Here is a 16,000-nt window from a genome sequence, read left to right on the forward strand (position 1 = left end):
AACTCTTAGCATCTAATTTGAAATTCACGCATGTACGATATCAGTGCCACTCTCTAGATCCCTATATTCACACTTTTCTGGTACGAATATATGATTGTATTTGTATCAAACAGCTAGTGTGTACAAGTTTTTATCAATAGGCATGCTCTTGTTTTGTGAGTATTTTAGATAAATCCAATTCGAGTATCAATATCTTATAGTACAAACCATAATTTCAACATATTTTCTGTATTCAACAAGATTAAATCCCCTAAAAACCGCAATTGCCTATAAAATGTAGTTCTAGGTTTCTACATGTAAATAAAATGGAAACCAGCAAGGATCATTGAATGCATCTGTTGATTTCAGCTAATGGGAAACATAAACCCTCAACAAAACGCACCATCAATTTACCCACAATTACGTATATAATCACAACAAACAACACCAAAATACGAAATTAATCACCTCAGAAATAGGAAATTGCAGCTCGCTTGCTTTTCGCCTTCGTCGTATCATCTCTCTTTTCCTCCGTTCATATCAGAAAACGCAGTAAATTCATCCCAAAATTACTCCTAATATTTTACGTTAATTAACGTACTCCCTCCATTCCCTCATAGTTGAGGCGGAACTTTTCGGCTCAAGTTTAAGAAATGAATGTTGAGTATGTTAAATAAATAGATAACAAAGTAAGAAAGAGAAAAATGTAGAGATAATAAAATAAAAAGTGAATAAAGTAGAGATAATAAAGTAAGAGAGAATAAAGTATGAAAGAGGAAAAAGTTACTATATATGGAAATGACTCAACTATAAGGGAACTTCCCGAAATGGAAAAATGACTCAACTATGAAGGAACGGAGGGAGTACTAAAATACTACTCCATGTAAATAGAATTTCTATTAGATTAGACTTAATTAATAAAAATAGTAAAATATACTCTCTTCATTTTCTATTTATTGTTCATTTTTGTCATTTTTATCCGTCTCTCTTATTAATTGTCGACTTTCACTATTAACTATAAATAAATACTAAATAGACGGTATATTTTATTAATTTATTTTATTTATTTTTTACTATAAAATCTATACAATATATGAGTCTATACAATATATGAAAGGAGAATTTTGAGAATATTCATGACATTGTCATTATGAATTTTTTGTAATATTAAGATTAATTTAATTTGACATACGTGTGGAGTGTTCCTTTATTAATTTTATTTAATTTCTTGAATATTGTTGGGTAAATTGCATCTAAGAGAAGCATGCAAAGAAATTAAGAGCATTCAAAGTAGGACGAACATCCCCACGGACAAGCACTAGGATATCCTAAAAACACATTCTCCCACATCACTAAGACATCCCACTGCATAATAGTGGACAAACACTTGAACATCCCAACAAACAAATTCACAAAAATCCACAAATACGGAATTAAAATTTCAACATGAATACGGAGAAAAGTACATGTTGTGCATGATAATACATGCATTAGCTGGTCGCTCGCCCGTCTAAAAAATGAAACGAACTGCAACGAGCCGTATATATAGAGTTTTGAAAAAAAATAGCGCTCGTCCGTCGAGCATCCACAATAGCGGACGAGCGCACGGACAACGCAACATCTCGATAGACAAGCGCTCGTCCACTATTGTAGATGCTCTAAGACAAGAAAATTAAACGTGGGACGTGAGTGGGTCATGGGGAGTCTTTGCCTCTTCACCTCTTTTGTGACTCCCATTCCATTACCATAATTTTGTGGTTTACGGTATATTAATTTTATGACCTCCCATGTCTTTGTTTTATAGCTATAAAAGACATAGAGTTGTAGATGAATTACACACCACCAAAAGCATACTCTATTTTTGAAGCTTTATTAAGTTTGTCGGTGCCTAGCTGAAGATGCTTCAACATACTAGGAGGAAGTCGTTTTATATTTGTGAACAATACATCAATCAGAGAGCACTAGATGTGACGTAATTTTTCTTGCTAATAGAGGGTTTTTCTCGACTTGACTTATAGTTCGATTTGTCTTAATTGCATTCATGGTAATTTTCATTTCATTTATTGTTCATTTTTCTTCTATTATAGTAATAGTTAAAGTACCATTTGGGCATGGTTCGAAAATTTTATCTCAATATTTTATCAGTAAAAGAACTGAAAATAGTGACTTCCTAACTCGAATCATGCATAATGTATTCTTTCATCTTTACATAATTTATTATTTATATATATATATATATATATATACATAAAAAGGAAAAAAGACAAAAGATATAAAAAGGATTTGAATACATCCCTACATACTTTATTTAATTTTAGATTATTACCAAATAATGATAGTGACTGAGTTGTATTATTTGTGAGTAGATTCAATTTATTATTATTTTGTGTAAAACTAAATTATTGTTGTATAAACATCTTTTTAAGTTATTTTTATGCCACATAGATATTACTTTTTTTAAATTGAAATTAATATAAAAATAAATTAATGTTCATGCAAATAATATAAATAAAAGATTTTTTAAGTTGTGAATTAATTGAAAGAAATGAGAATTACGAATCACAAACCATACATTTTTATTAGACAATTAAAATTATAAAAGTAAATAAAATTTTGAATTATATCACAATTCCAACATTATTGCTGCAGCAAAAACCTTCCAAGATTCGATCTTGAACAATGTGCCCCCTTGCATTCAAGGATAAAATTGATGACATTTATCAGTGCAAAGTCTCCACCAAAGATTTCAAAGAACAACTATGAGCTTGAATTAGGATGATTCTTTGATGGATGTAGTTTATTACAGTATACATTTCATGAGTGTTTAAAAATCATATTGTTTAAAATGAAATGAACTCGAAAACACATTCATGAATGTCAAAATTAGAGAAACAGTGTCTTCATACAAACTAATATCATCAACAATTTCTGTATTTGAATAGAAAAACATTGAAAAGAGAAAACCCCAAACAAAAATCTAAGAAATAATCGCTATTTAGAGCTAATTTCATCAATATTTCTGCATACAAATGGATAGACACTCAGAAGAGCAAAATCCCCCAAAATAAATCTTAAAAATTTCGCAAAATAGATGCAAATCAAATAGAGATTAACAATCATCAATCCATTCATCTGTTAATTTGAGCTAAAGAGAAGCAGAAAATCACAAAAACAAATCACAAAATCGATTACCAAACCGTCCATGTAAATACTAATCTTGAATCGCGACGAACAAGATAAAAAAAAAATATCAGCTCACTTACTTTTCCGCCGCCGTAGATTCACCCTCCCACTTTTCAAATTTATTTACCAAAAAGAATTAGTAAATGATGACTCACGTAAGTAACTTAAATAAGGACAATATAATGGTAAAAGAAACGCTACTGAACAACCACATTATGGACAACCACATAAGGATATTTTAATAAATTTTAATATTAATTATATATTAAAATATTAATGATTGTCAGTGGATAAATAAAAAAGACTCTATTAACCTTCAACCCATTTTCGTTTTTTTTAACCAGAATCTCTCTTCTTATTTTTTCGAATTTAAATTCAAATTATGCATTAATTGTACACTTTATACTTCCAATAAAAATTTAATATAAAAATCTTAAAGTTAACCACGATATTACTACTGCTTTTAGGCTTCGTTTGATTTCCCTGACAGGGCTTTGTGTGATAGGGTTGTTGTGTATGACATTCCTGGATATTGTGGATATTGTGGATATAGTCATATCTCACATTGAGCTTTGGTTGCAATTCATCGAGGATCCGTAAGTGTTCTCTTCTCTTCATATGTCTCTGTGTCGTCAGTGAATGCATGCTGTGTTTGTTCCGTTCAGATCTTGGGTTTCTTTCGAAGCTTTTGTTAGACGATTAAAAAGAGTATACATTTGATAGGTAGACTGTTTTATGTTATGAATTCTAGGCTGTTTAATTGGATTATTTTTGTGGCGGCGCACAATGTTTTATTCGCCTTTTAGGACTGAGAGATTTTGTCGCGTGTACATTGTTTTCATTTTGGAATCCATTTTCATTTGTATAGCATTACACGATTTTCTTTGGACTGTATGACATTTTACACAGCTGACTGGCCTAGCAGATCTTGAATGTTTGTAGATAACACTGTTGCAATTGTTTGTACTGAGATGTAAATTTGTTTGATGCAGTTCCAGTACTCTAGTCCTTCGTATAGTGGTTGTTATGGCATCCCCACATATGGAACTCAGTGATGACGATGGTAGTCCATTACCAGATTGTAAATGTGTATCAATTATAAATTTTTCTACCTGATACATTTTCACTTATACCTCATTGATATTGCAATGTTTGCTTTGTACACTTCGCAGGTACTAGCGACTTGCCCCCCAACAAAAACGCAAAAGGGGATAGGTCAAGGCGCGTTTGGACGCTACGTGAGGAAGAAATCCTTATGGCCACGTTGAAGGAGCTGACTGCGAACGGGTGGAAATTCGACAACGGTTTCCGTAATGGATACTTAATGCAGGCGAGGGAGGCAATCAAGCGTGAATTTCCTAGCACTGACATCATGCCGTATCCGCACATATATTCGAAGATAACAACTTAGAAGAGGAACTACGACTCACTAAAAATGATGCTCAATCATAGTGGGATTGGCTTCAATTCGGATGGAACTTACAAAATTGAATGTGATGATGAGCAATGGAGTATGTTTGTCAAGTTTTGTTTATTCCTACCTCTTATCGTTCTGGTTTGATTTTGTTAACCGTATCATTACTACATTGCCTTTTCTGGAGAGTATGCATTGTCTCGTAGTATTCCTTCATGCGTGTGATGTGTTTACCTATCAGACATTGAATGCAACCTTGTCGACTGTATTGTGCAGAAAGACAGACATGCAAAGTACATGCGTAACAAATCATGGCCTCAATGGGAAGATTGGAAACAGGTTTTTGGCAAGGATCATGCTGATGGCGAACGAGGAGTTGATGTTGGTGCGTTTGTTGGACAGATATATGGAAATAAAGAAGACTTAAATGTCGATGATAGTACATCATACCCCATGACATTGGAAGAGTTGTTTCCTGATGAAGTTTTCCCAGAAGGGGTCCAACCCGAGATGATCGATGAGAGCCAGTCTGTCACTGAGGGTGGACTACCTGGCTCCGTATCTGGTGTTGGAGCAGGGGCTGGAGGAAGCAATGGCGTTGCAGCCGGTACTGGGTCCGGATCTGGCTCCGGTGCACCGAAGAAGTTGACCAAGAAAGTCATAAAGAAGCAGAAAGTAGAGGAGAAGATGGATGGGGTCATATCTCTCATGGGAGTTCTCCCCTTTAACTATGATGTTTATGTAGAAGCAGTTGTTATGGTAGTAGTGCTTTGGTCCATCATTAAACCGTATTCTGTTTCTTTATGAAATGTGTCTTGTTCAATGATGAGTACAGTGTGATGTTTTACGACCATACAGTCCCGTAATGTGATGATTTGGTACACATTTGTTGATTTATTTAATCCAACATAAATGATAGGTTGCCGGTTGGAATGCTGAATGTTGTTAGCTTATACCCATCCGGAACGTTTAGTTCAAACGTCGTTTCTATGCAAACATATACTGTCAAAAATTTTCAACAATTCAATGTACGACACCGGCTTTGATGAACTGATGGTATCAACGAACAAACACAACTTACATTAGAAGAGGATAAACGCATCCACAAAACACAGACTATTATACTACCCGGAACATATGAAAACCTAAAGCTATACCATCTGCTTCAACGCAAGGACGACGGTTATGGAATGAAACATACAACGACATTAGATATGCTTCTGAAAGTCCAATTTACTGGGGTTATTTATGCGCCTTAGGAACCAGACTCCACGACGCACAAGAGGAGCCTTTGGGCGACAGCAAAATCACCCTACCACCAACGTTACCCTGACCCGCATACTTCGGGCTGGATATGTTGGGAAATGCTGGAAAATCTTCATCAAATAGCTTCTTACGAACACGAGTTGATGTCCCAGGCATCAGAGATGTAACTTCGTCCGAGTCAGCCGGTGACACGAATGGTTTCCCACGTATTGGCGCGGCTGGGATGACGGAGTCAGAGAGGACGATGACCTCTGTCTGAGATAGTAATGACATTGTTCGGGCTCTCAACCTTAACGTCATCTAACCCTAAGAAGCTCGCAAGGAGGTTGCATTCCAGTTCGTCACGGTAGAAGTATGCGGCAGCAGAGGTAGGCCTGAAAATTTAATCCGGTGGTTTCGGGTATTCCCGACCCAGTCCCAATACCCGACGGGTTTTGGGTACCCGAAACCCGAAATTATGGGTTCGGGTATGGGTTTGGGTAGTTAATGTTAGAATTTTTCGGGTTTAGGGTGCCCGAAACCCGTATTAGGGTACCCGACCAATACCCGATTAAACCCGATTAATTATGTATTTGTGATAAATATTTTTATTTAGTATAGGGCCTATGACCCGTAGGGTAAATCTAGGATAATTTTATTTAATCACATATAGATTTAATACTTCTTTACATTCGTGTTCGGTTCATGTTGCATTATTTATGTTCTTACTTGTTATCTTTTGAAAATAGTATATATTTACTTAGTTATTATTTCTCCATTTTATTTACATGTTCATTTAATGTCTTAAAAAATTATTTTAATCTCTTTTATGTTTCAAATTATACCAAAAAAGAATTATTTTAAAATTAAGTAGTGTCTATTTGTCTAATGTCTATGTCTATTTTATATAATATAGAATTATTGTCAATAAATAGTAAGTAGTATTGTGTTATTTTTAATAATTTCTATTTTCATCACAATTTAATTTATATAAAAGAATAAATTTTAAATATAATAATTTCGGGTTTATGGGTACCCGATTAGTTGGGTTCGGGTACCCGCATCGGGTATTAGGGTACCCGAATTCACATACGGGTCGGGTATTGGGTATGATATTTTTCAGATTTCAGGTTCGGGTACCCGAATTTTCGGGTTTGGGTACCCGCGGGTATCCGAATTTACACCCCTAAGCAGAGGCGTCCCCCTTAAATTACAAAAACATTAAACTTCGTGATATGATACAAGAGAAGCATTGTATCCATTTCGCGTGACCACTTACCTCTGTAGAAGAACGTTGATTGTTCAGGAACTCGGAAATCCATGGCACCGAGATGAGTTGGGAGTATTACAGAATGCGTTTGGTGAGGGTAGTGCAGCTTGCTTGTGTTGAGAGGAGTTTCTACTTATACAATACCGTTGGAATTCACCATTACACCCGCTTCCATTAATGGGGTATGGTTGAGCCATAAATAAGCTGTAAGTAAATGTCTAGTCTACTTCCTAAAAGGGCGCATAATTCGCTTTGTATTGTGAATCATCGACGAAGTTTTGATGATTTGAGTCGAGGATGTAATATCCCAAGTCCAAACCACCACACCATTACATGGTGTCCCGTTACACATGTACGTGGCCGTTCTCCACAATGCCACTAATGTAATATGAGAGCAACGTGGTGCACCCACGTTATGTATGGCATAGGTGGCCATGCATATATGCGGTTCTCAAATTCATGAAGCATTAATAATTATAAAACTAAAATGGTTTCCACAGTTGTCGTTCCCATACTCCAAACAAATGTAGATGGGTTTCTATAACAAAACGGTCTTTTACAATAATGTGCTTTTACATAATGTATCTTATTTTAACATTATCAAACTTTAGGATTTTATAATTATATTTTGCCTCTAATGTCTCTTCAATACTTTTATAGTTGACTATATATTTTTATTTGACAATGCAAGACTAATTCAATAAGTATTGAAGCACAGACAAAGCAAACATGCATTTTTTTATGTGATCTAATATGACTAATTTTTGCTTATTTGAACAAAAAACAATTGGGGGTCGTTTATTTGAACGGATTTTATTTAAATACTTAGAAATCTTTTAATTGTGTTATTAGGAACTGGAACTAAATAATTTACACATTTTCGGTAGCCGAAAAACTTTGTGTTAATTCAATATGGTTTACAAGTTCAACGCATACACAAACTATGATATGGTGGCGTCCATGCTTGATTAATAGTGTGAAACATAAATCGGTTATTAATTAACATCCGTCTTTCCCCAATCTACCTCGTCTGACTACATTCAATGAATCCATCCAAATTTATTTTTGCTGCAATGAAAACCACCAACCAATATCTTCCTGTGCAGAAGTAAATGCAAATATGTTCATTTATTTTACGCCTGCATCGCCGAAAAAGTTGCTAAAGTTGGCGTGTGATTTTACAACTCTTACACCACATTTACACGCATAAGCCAACACTCTATTTCCTTTATGAAAATGCAGTGTTATGGCTCTTCATATCAAATCCTTCATACAGTAGATATTCATAGATGGTGGGGGTTAAATACCCCAGTCTGCACCCTCGTATACCCACCAAAAGCCAAATATCGACGATCGAAGAAGCCGTAATATAGGAGACAATGGAGCTATGGACTATTTCAATCTCCCTTCGTTCATGAAGAAATTCAACGTCGACACCAGTCTAAATGAGTTGGTGAGCATTTGATTATATAGTTTTAACTGGTATGGTCTGTTAATATAACACTTTCTTCAATTTTTTCTAGAGGATACCACCCGAATTTGTGTCGATCCATGGGGCAGATCTCTCCTTCGACTGCCGCTTCGTGATGCCGCGGGGAAGGAGTTGGCCAGTTCGCCTACTAAAGATTGCTAGTGGATGCCATTTCCATGCTGGTTGGGCGGATTTCAGAATCATTAACAACATTGTCCATGACGATTATCTAACATTCACTATGGTCGACGATGAAATCTTTCATGTGAAACGGTACAACCCTCGCACGGGTTGCCCACCGCTGTGTGATGTTCAAGGTACGGTAACTCCATTCAAGACAGACTGAATATGTTGGAATTTAGACTAACTACAACGCGGTAATTATGTGTATCATATGATTAGCTGTAGGAGAAGGTGACTCTGACCACCGGATGTCGATACCTCCGACGATTACATTCCTTCAGAACCAGAAATTGAGTCATCCGATGACGAGGACTATGCTCCCGATCAAGGTGTCATCGACGATGATGGCTGCCCCACGTTCGTGGTCACCCTTGACTGGTCGAACATTAAGCGCTCACTGGAGATCCCTTTTGCGTTTTGGCGTCGCCACATTCGAATGAATGCACTGCAGGACCCCGTCTACTTCAATGTCAACGGCGACACTTGGTATATAGTCCTCGATCACAATGATTCCAAGATATGGGTGAAGCGCGGTTGGCGCCGTTTCAAGAATGTCAACTATCTGGTTGCCGGAACTCGATGCCATTTCAAGCTCATTGACCGTAACGAAGTCCAATTCTACGTATGGTTTGATCGCCCGTAGGAGCTCGGATGCCCAACGACATGGAGGCAGTATGTAGTACTAGTTCTTTGTTTGATGTATGTTATTAGTAGGTGACAGTATAGTCACAAGATTTTCACTTTCGGCTAGGTTAAATTTGTGTGAACGTATGACTCCATCCCCTGTTTTGCTAGTGATTGTTTTGCACCATGTATCACTGGCATTGAATGGAAATGTCGCTACTCCTCGTTTATGTCTTCTTGTCTATTACTCAGCGTCGAATTACTTTAAAAAATTGGCTAAATGCTGAACGCAACATTAATGTTTTGGGTTGCACAGAAAACGCAGCTACTTCAAAACGAATGAAATGGGGATGAGGCCAGTCTATGGCATTCTCCGATGCCGCCAACAACAATAACACTTTCAAATATAAGGACATGGGGAGGGAAAATTCACTTCAAAGTTAATTCAAGATTCCGGCCAAAATTTGCAAATTCAGTTGAAAAAAATATATAAAATTCAACAATTTTAAGTTTATGACAAGCATGAGTATGCTTGCTTATAATAACAACTACAAAGTCATGAAATTCATTTTACACACAAATTAATACAATCTGCTCTATGAAAAGACAATCAAATTTAGAATAAATGCAGAGTATAACATTTGAACATCTTAAACTACACATTGTGTCTGTCGGCCCACATAGCACGGGCCATATCATCCCGTTTGTTGTTCCATAAAGCTGATGGTTCGACGCTACTAATATGCTCACCAATGGCTACAGGCTCATTGTCGCTTTCATTGTCAATGTCAGCCTCATTGTCCACCTCCTCCTCGACCGGATCGTTTGTCATTTGACTTCGTATATAATTGTGTAACAGGAAACATGCAATAATGAGTCCAGTCTGCACGTTTATTGGATAGAAACTAGCAGACCTGAGTATTCCCCATCGCATTTTCAAGACGGTGAAAGAGCGCTCGATGACGTTCCATGCTTTCGTGTGTCGTAGGTTGAACAACTCCTCTGGAGTTTGTGGTGCCTGCCGCCCTATTCCCCATTCTTTCAGATGGTAACGCACGCCTTTGTATGGTGTTAAAAAACCATCGGCGTTCGCATATGCATTGTCGCATGGATAGTAGCAACCTGTAAAGAATTGCATTGCATATTATTAATTAACTCGTGGAGACAGAAGTGTTATCACATAGCATTTTTAATATAAAAACGTAACCTTTGGGGACTTTGAGACCTAATGGCCTACTTACTGCATCCCGTAAAATCCTTGAAAATCTTCAGTCGACCCTTCCCAACCGGGTAGTAGGTACATAAAACGAAGCTGGGGATCATAAACAACTAGCGTGTTGGTGGTGATGTGACCCTTTCTATTGCGATAGCAGGGATCGTCTGCAACCGACACACGCACATTGATGTAAGTTCCGTCTAACGCGCCAAGACAACCCTATACATACAACACTCATGAGTGAAACGATAACTCATTCTTCATAGAGACAGGCAAAATTGTGTGTTCACCTTGAACCAAGACCAACGGCGATCAGAACAAGATTCTTCTACTGGGGTAGGCTTCACCAAAAAAATATCATGCAGTGTGAGTACACCACGAAGCACAGTGTGTATATATCGTGAAACGGTTTGAGAGGACCTCATGAAATTAAATCCAACTATACGAGATTTCCTGTGGTGTGAAAGCACACATAAGAACATTGCAATTTGTTCTTCTACAGTCACTAACCTTTGATCAATTAAGCCTACACGGTCACGGAGGATACGACAAAGCCTTCCGAACGTGTTCCTATCCATTCTTAAATTATCACTACATGACCTATTAGTGACACGAACTAGTCTATCCAAATGACGTATGTGTGCGGGTATTGAATCTAAAACTTCAGACTGACAGAGTCTGTCCCATTGTTTTCGCTTGCGCGCTTGAGGGCAAAGCAATGTTATCATGAACGATATAAGCAGCATGTTTATTTGGTAGTTCCGTATGACTTCCTCTAACAAAATCAGTATTGTTGTAAAGTCATTTGGCATACCAACACCCTTTGAATCGGAACATAGACACACATATCAGAAACACAAATTACCATCAGCATTGCCGAGGGAAACTAAACAACCCAGAAATGAAATTGATGATTGGCTCGTATATGGAGCCCAGTAGCTGGACCAATGAACACTTTTACAAATACATAAAAGGATATATAAACTAAGGTACAACACTTCAACTGACATGATATGCAAATTCGTGGAGACATCTTTACTACATATATCTTATACCAGAATTACATACAGACAAGCGAACTCACGAAACGTAATAGTCAATGAACCAAACCACTCCACATCTGTGTATAACAATTGGATGGACAACACCGGTTCATCACCAAGATATAATAACATCCATGCCAACAACATCGTAACAAAGACAATAAACCCGACCGACACAGCATATGAAATTTTGTCTTAGAAAAAAGGCCACTGCAAGTTTTTGGTTTGAAAGAGAATTCAGATTGCATACCTTTCGACCATCCTCCTCGTTTGCCATTAATAAGGATCTACGTTAAAATTGGAAATTACGGAGGTGATTGCAACAACCTAGATAATATTGGGGAATCTGCAAATGTAATGAATTTAAATCAAGAAGAAATTATACGTCGCGATTTTTAACTATGGACAAACAAATTCGAAGAGACAATCATATATCGAAAATTGGGGATATACCGAAAAAATGAAATTACACCGACAGATAAATTGTCGCCCATCGACCGCAAGCAGAATCCGAAAGCTCGGCAACCCCAACAAGGACAAAGAGGTGTTTTAGAGAAAAGAGTGTGGTTTCAACTGTTAGGTTTGGTATACTGTAAAACATGTTTCGAGCAAGTTTCGCTCGAATAGAATCTTGCTTGTATACGTAAAACTCTATAATCCACTTTTAACCCGATTCAGTATTATTTGAGGAGTTTCACACTAATAGAATCAGTATATTATTACATTGTGTTTGCTTGTGCATTTATAAGATGTTTTTGTTAGAGTTTGTATACTAGAAATCACGTTTCGAGTGATTGAATACTGTAAAACTCTTATTTTATTTTCCAAGGAATAAAACAGATTATTTTTGTCATAATGTTGTTATGTTTTACATTTAATGGATGTTAATTGCATGTTTAAATGTATAAGTTAACTTAACAAAGTCTAAGTCTTTGTTTTAGTAGACCGGTTGTGGGCGGCGTCCACTTTAAGGTAACACGGTCAGTTCTAAACAAAGAAAAAGAAGAATTTCACGACCTAGATGGAATTAGACTATCCATCGTGAAAGGTTGCAATGTCAGTCCGCATATTTCTAAGCCTTACTGAAATAAGATGACATTGGTGTGGTAAAGCACCGAACGGATCTAACAGCAAGACTTGTCCTTATGCTACCGAAAGGCGAGGTCTTGATAAATATTTGTTTCTTAATCAATTTAGGTTAGCATTGAGCATACAATATTGATTATGCATTACTTTGACTTATCAAATGATGCAGGTTTTTCGTAACCCAATAATCCCGATATATTGGGTAGTGGTGATTAATATCTAGCGTGCTAGGATTGCTATTATATTGAATTGTGCGCGAGGTGAGTCTCGTTTGATAATGTCCTCAAGAGGAGCGCGAAACAAGGTTTTATTATTCGGAACCTAGCTAGTTGGAGTTTGATCACTCTATGAATAATAAATAAGTGTTTCATGCTAAGTCCACTCTTGGAATTAATAAGAAATTAATTAATTAAGTCCATAGCAGACATTAATTAATTAATGGACATTTTCATCTTAAGCGCGAGAAATGAAAGCTAAAACGGAAACCCGGATTACTTATAATTTCGGATTTGGACGGGGAGAGTTCAATATTACTTCTGTAGTGGCTGCTCGTAATATTCCAATTAAAGCTTATATTAAATTGTGGGTTCAATTTAATTAGTAAAAAGTAAATTGGATGAGCCAATATCCAAAACCTTCCATAGATCCCTGTCACACCCCAACCCTTATGACTTATGCACTTACCAAAAATAAATTCAAAATTTTAAAACAAATAAACCACACGTCAAATAAATAAAACACATATATTATATAATTTCAAAACCCAACACTTATCAATTACATATTTCAAACCATTCTAAACTGCAGTGAGACCCTCTCACCACTCTATATACTGTACATTTATCTATATGCAAAAATGATGAGAAGGAGAAGGTTGCCAAAATGCGTCTGTTAGGATTGGTATACTGAAAAGCATATTTCGAGCATGTTGCACGGATAGAATTGCTAATCCACTTTTTACCCAAGGCGAGAAGAAGTAATTTTATCGCATTGATGTTTGCTTGTGCATTTATGAGATGTTTCTCAAACATTTAAATCTATAAGTAAAAAAGGGAAATAAAAAATTTAAAAGAGGTAAACCCGGGTTACTTTTAATTTGGGTTTGGGAAGGATAATATTTTAAATTTTATAGTGGATGATAATAATATTTTGTTTGGGGCTTGTTTAAAGGGGGAAATTTAATTAAAAAAACCAAAGGTTTCAAAATCAACCCCCGGTCCTTTAAATTTCCCCAACAAACCCCTTTAAAAAAGGAGACTAAATAAAATAATTAATTGATTTTTAATCTTTAAAAAATTCGTCCCCCCTTTTCCCCGGGGGGGGGAAAGAAATTTTGATTTCCGCGGCCGAAGTTAAATCTTCTTTCTAGAAGTCCGATTGACAAGCTTTCCCCACCCGGGGTCGGCCCCGATGGGATCGGATTAAAAGGGTTGGGGTGGTTGAGTACAAAAAGAACATAAACTTAAGAAGGCGAGCAAAAAATTGATTCTTTGGAAAATCAGATCGGTAACTCTAATCCGTAGAATATCTAATTAGGGTTTAATTCCTTAAAGCATGATTTATGTGTTTCAAACATGCAATTGATTGTTTAACATGTGATAAATTGACCCCATAATCTAAAATAGATCCATATGTATGTTTTATTTGGAATGCATGTTTTAAATTTATAAAGGGGCTTCAATCCCCAACGATTTTATGACCCAAATTTTTTGGCTCGATTATTGGATTAATTTCATGTTATGTAATTTGCATGATTGTGTGCTTTTTCGTTGCTTGTTATATGTTTTATAATTTGCAAAGTTAAAACCCCAAAGAACCAAAAAACACGATAGCGTCGGGAGAAGAATTGAGCCCCGGCTTTTTTGGGAAAATCAATTCTCTCCCAAAATTAATGTTTTGATTAAAAATTTGTTTTGTTGGTAATCATTACATGGAATTAAGTTTGATTGATTTTTCCCTAAAACATGTATCGCATCGTTTTTGTATGTGAATGTTTCATTCTAAAATTGTAATGATTACATGAAATCATATGTAATTACATGGACGTGATTTAATTCTCAATTTTTTTTTTTTACGTAATTGTGGTGAATTAATTACAATTGTAATACCCCGACCCGATAGGGGGAGCACGAGCAATGATAGTAGCTTTGGGTTGGCACTTTGGCACTTGAGGGAACCCCTTGATTGGCGATGCAGGATCGGAGCGCTTGGGAGGTTCCCTACCCCGAGCTGGGCACCCCCCGAACTCCCCGGGAGGGTTCCGGGCATCCCCCGGGGTTTGGGTTCGAGTGGGGGGCCCGTTGGTGGCGTTTCCCTTTTGGCGCCAAATTTCCCAAATTTAGTTGGGGTTTTCCCAAATCCTAGGAACAAATTTTGGAGAAAATTCAAAATTATTTGGGGGTTTCCTAAACCCGGGAAAACTTTTGGAGAATCATTCAAAATTATTTAAAGGGTTTTCCCCGGAAACAGGAATTAATTTTGAATTTTTTTTAAGATATAATTTAGAATAAGATTTGACATATCTTAAATCTTGGATTATTTAAAATTTATTTATTTTATGGATTTGGATAGATTAAATTCTATCAAAAGATAAATCCTAGATAAATTGGATGATAAAAATTTAAATTTTTTTATTTTTTTTTTTATGGTTTATATAGATTAATTCTAAAATAAATCCTAGATAGACTAGATAAATAATTAATTAAGTTTGGATTTTACCCTTATTTTTATGGATTTAGATATATTTAATGATATCTAGACAAATCCTAGATAAATTTGGATAAAAATTTAAATTTTTAAATTGTCTTATGGATTTATATAGATTTAATTCTATGTGAATAAATCCTAGATAGACTAAGACAAATTTTAATTATGTTTATCCATATCTTATAGATATTGATAGATTTATATCTATCTAGAATATATATCTTAGTAGATTTGGATAGTTAAAATCCATGCTTATCTTTTTCTTGTGGATATTTATAGAATTATTTTTATTTAGAAAATATCCTAGTTGAATTAGATAATTAATTTTATCTCTATCTTATAGATATTGATAGATTTACATCTATCTAGAATTTTCTTAGAAGATTTAGATAATTATTAACCCAATTTTGTAATTATTTTTTGGGGTTTTAAAGGGTAGATTTGGATTACATCTAGTTAAACCCCTTTTGAATTAATTAATATTAATTATAGTTTATCCTAATTTTATGGATATAAATAGTTTTTCTTTATTTAGAAAATACCCTAGATAAATTTGGAAAAAAGATAATACAAGATAACC

At 35.7% G+C, this 16,000-nt stretch overlaps 2 protein-coding genes across 2 annotated transcripts; one reads left to right on the forward strand and one right to left on the reverse strand.

The window, feature by feature from the left end:
* Positions 1-8,478: 8,478 nt before the first annotated feature.
* On the forward strand, positions 8,479-9,388 carry LOC125200364 (B3 domain-containing protein At1g16640-like). Its single transcript, XM_048098018.1, has 3 exons — positions 8,479-8,544; positions 8,615-8,879; positions 9,027-9,388. Exons 1-3 carry the CDS (start codon positions 8,479-8,481, stop codon positions 9,386-9,388), a joined length of 693 nt encoding a protein of 230 aa, XP_047953975.1.
* A 636-nt stretch (positions 9,389-10,024) lies between these two features.
* On the reverse strand, positions 10,025-11,905 carry LOC125200365 (putative nuclease HARBI1). Its single transcript, XM_048098019.1, has 3 exons — positions 11,879-11,905; positions 10,657-10,804; positions 10,025-10,491 (listed from the first exon to the last, which is right to left on the reverse strand). Exons 1-3 carry the CDS (start codon positions 11,903-11,905, stop codon positions 10,025-10,027), a joined length of 642 nt encoding a protein of 213 aa, XP_047953976.1.
* Between the last annotated feature and the right edge of the window lie 4,095 nt (positions 11,906-16,000).

The sequence above is a fragment of the Salvia hispanica genome, unplaced genomic scaffold (genome assembly GCF_023119035.1).
Source record: "Salvia hispanica cultivar TCC Black 2014 unplaced genomic scaffold, UniMelb_Shisp_WGS_1.0 HiC_scaffold_932, whole genome shotgun sequence".
Classification (NCBI taxonomy): Eukaryota; Viridiplantae; Streptophyta; class Magnoliopsida; order Lamiales; family Lamiaceae; genus Salvia; species Salvia hispanica.

Bases quoted from the DNA above. Each gene is read 5' to 3' on its own strand.
- LOC125200364 (XM_048098018.1), top strand. From the start codon at position 8,479: ATGGACTATTTCAATCTCCCTTCGTTCATGAAGAAATTCAACGTCGAC. The intron at 8,545-8,614 runs GTGAGCATTTGA...AATTTTTTCTAG, and splicing joins ACACCAGTCTAAATGAGTTG to AGGATACCACCCGAATTTGT. The intron at 8,880-9,026 runs GTACGGTAACTC...ACATTCCTTCAG, and splicing joins ACCGCTGTGTGATGTTCAAG to AACCAGAAATTGAGTCATCC.
- LOC125200365 (XM_048098019.1), bottom strand. From the start codon at position 11,905: ATGGCAAACGAGGAGGATGGTCGAAAG. The intron at 10,805-11,878 runs GTATGCAATCTG...TTGTATGTATAG, and splicing joins ACGAGGAGGATGGTCGAAAG to GGTTGTCTTGGCGCGTTAGA. The intron at 10,492-10,656 runs GTTGGGAAGGGT...AATTCTTTACAG, and splicing joins TTTTATGTACCTACTACCCG to GTTGCTACTATCCATGCGAC.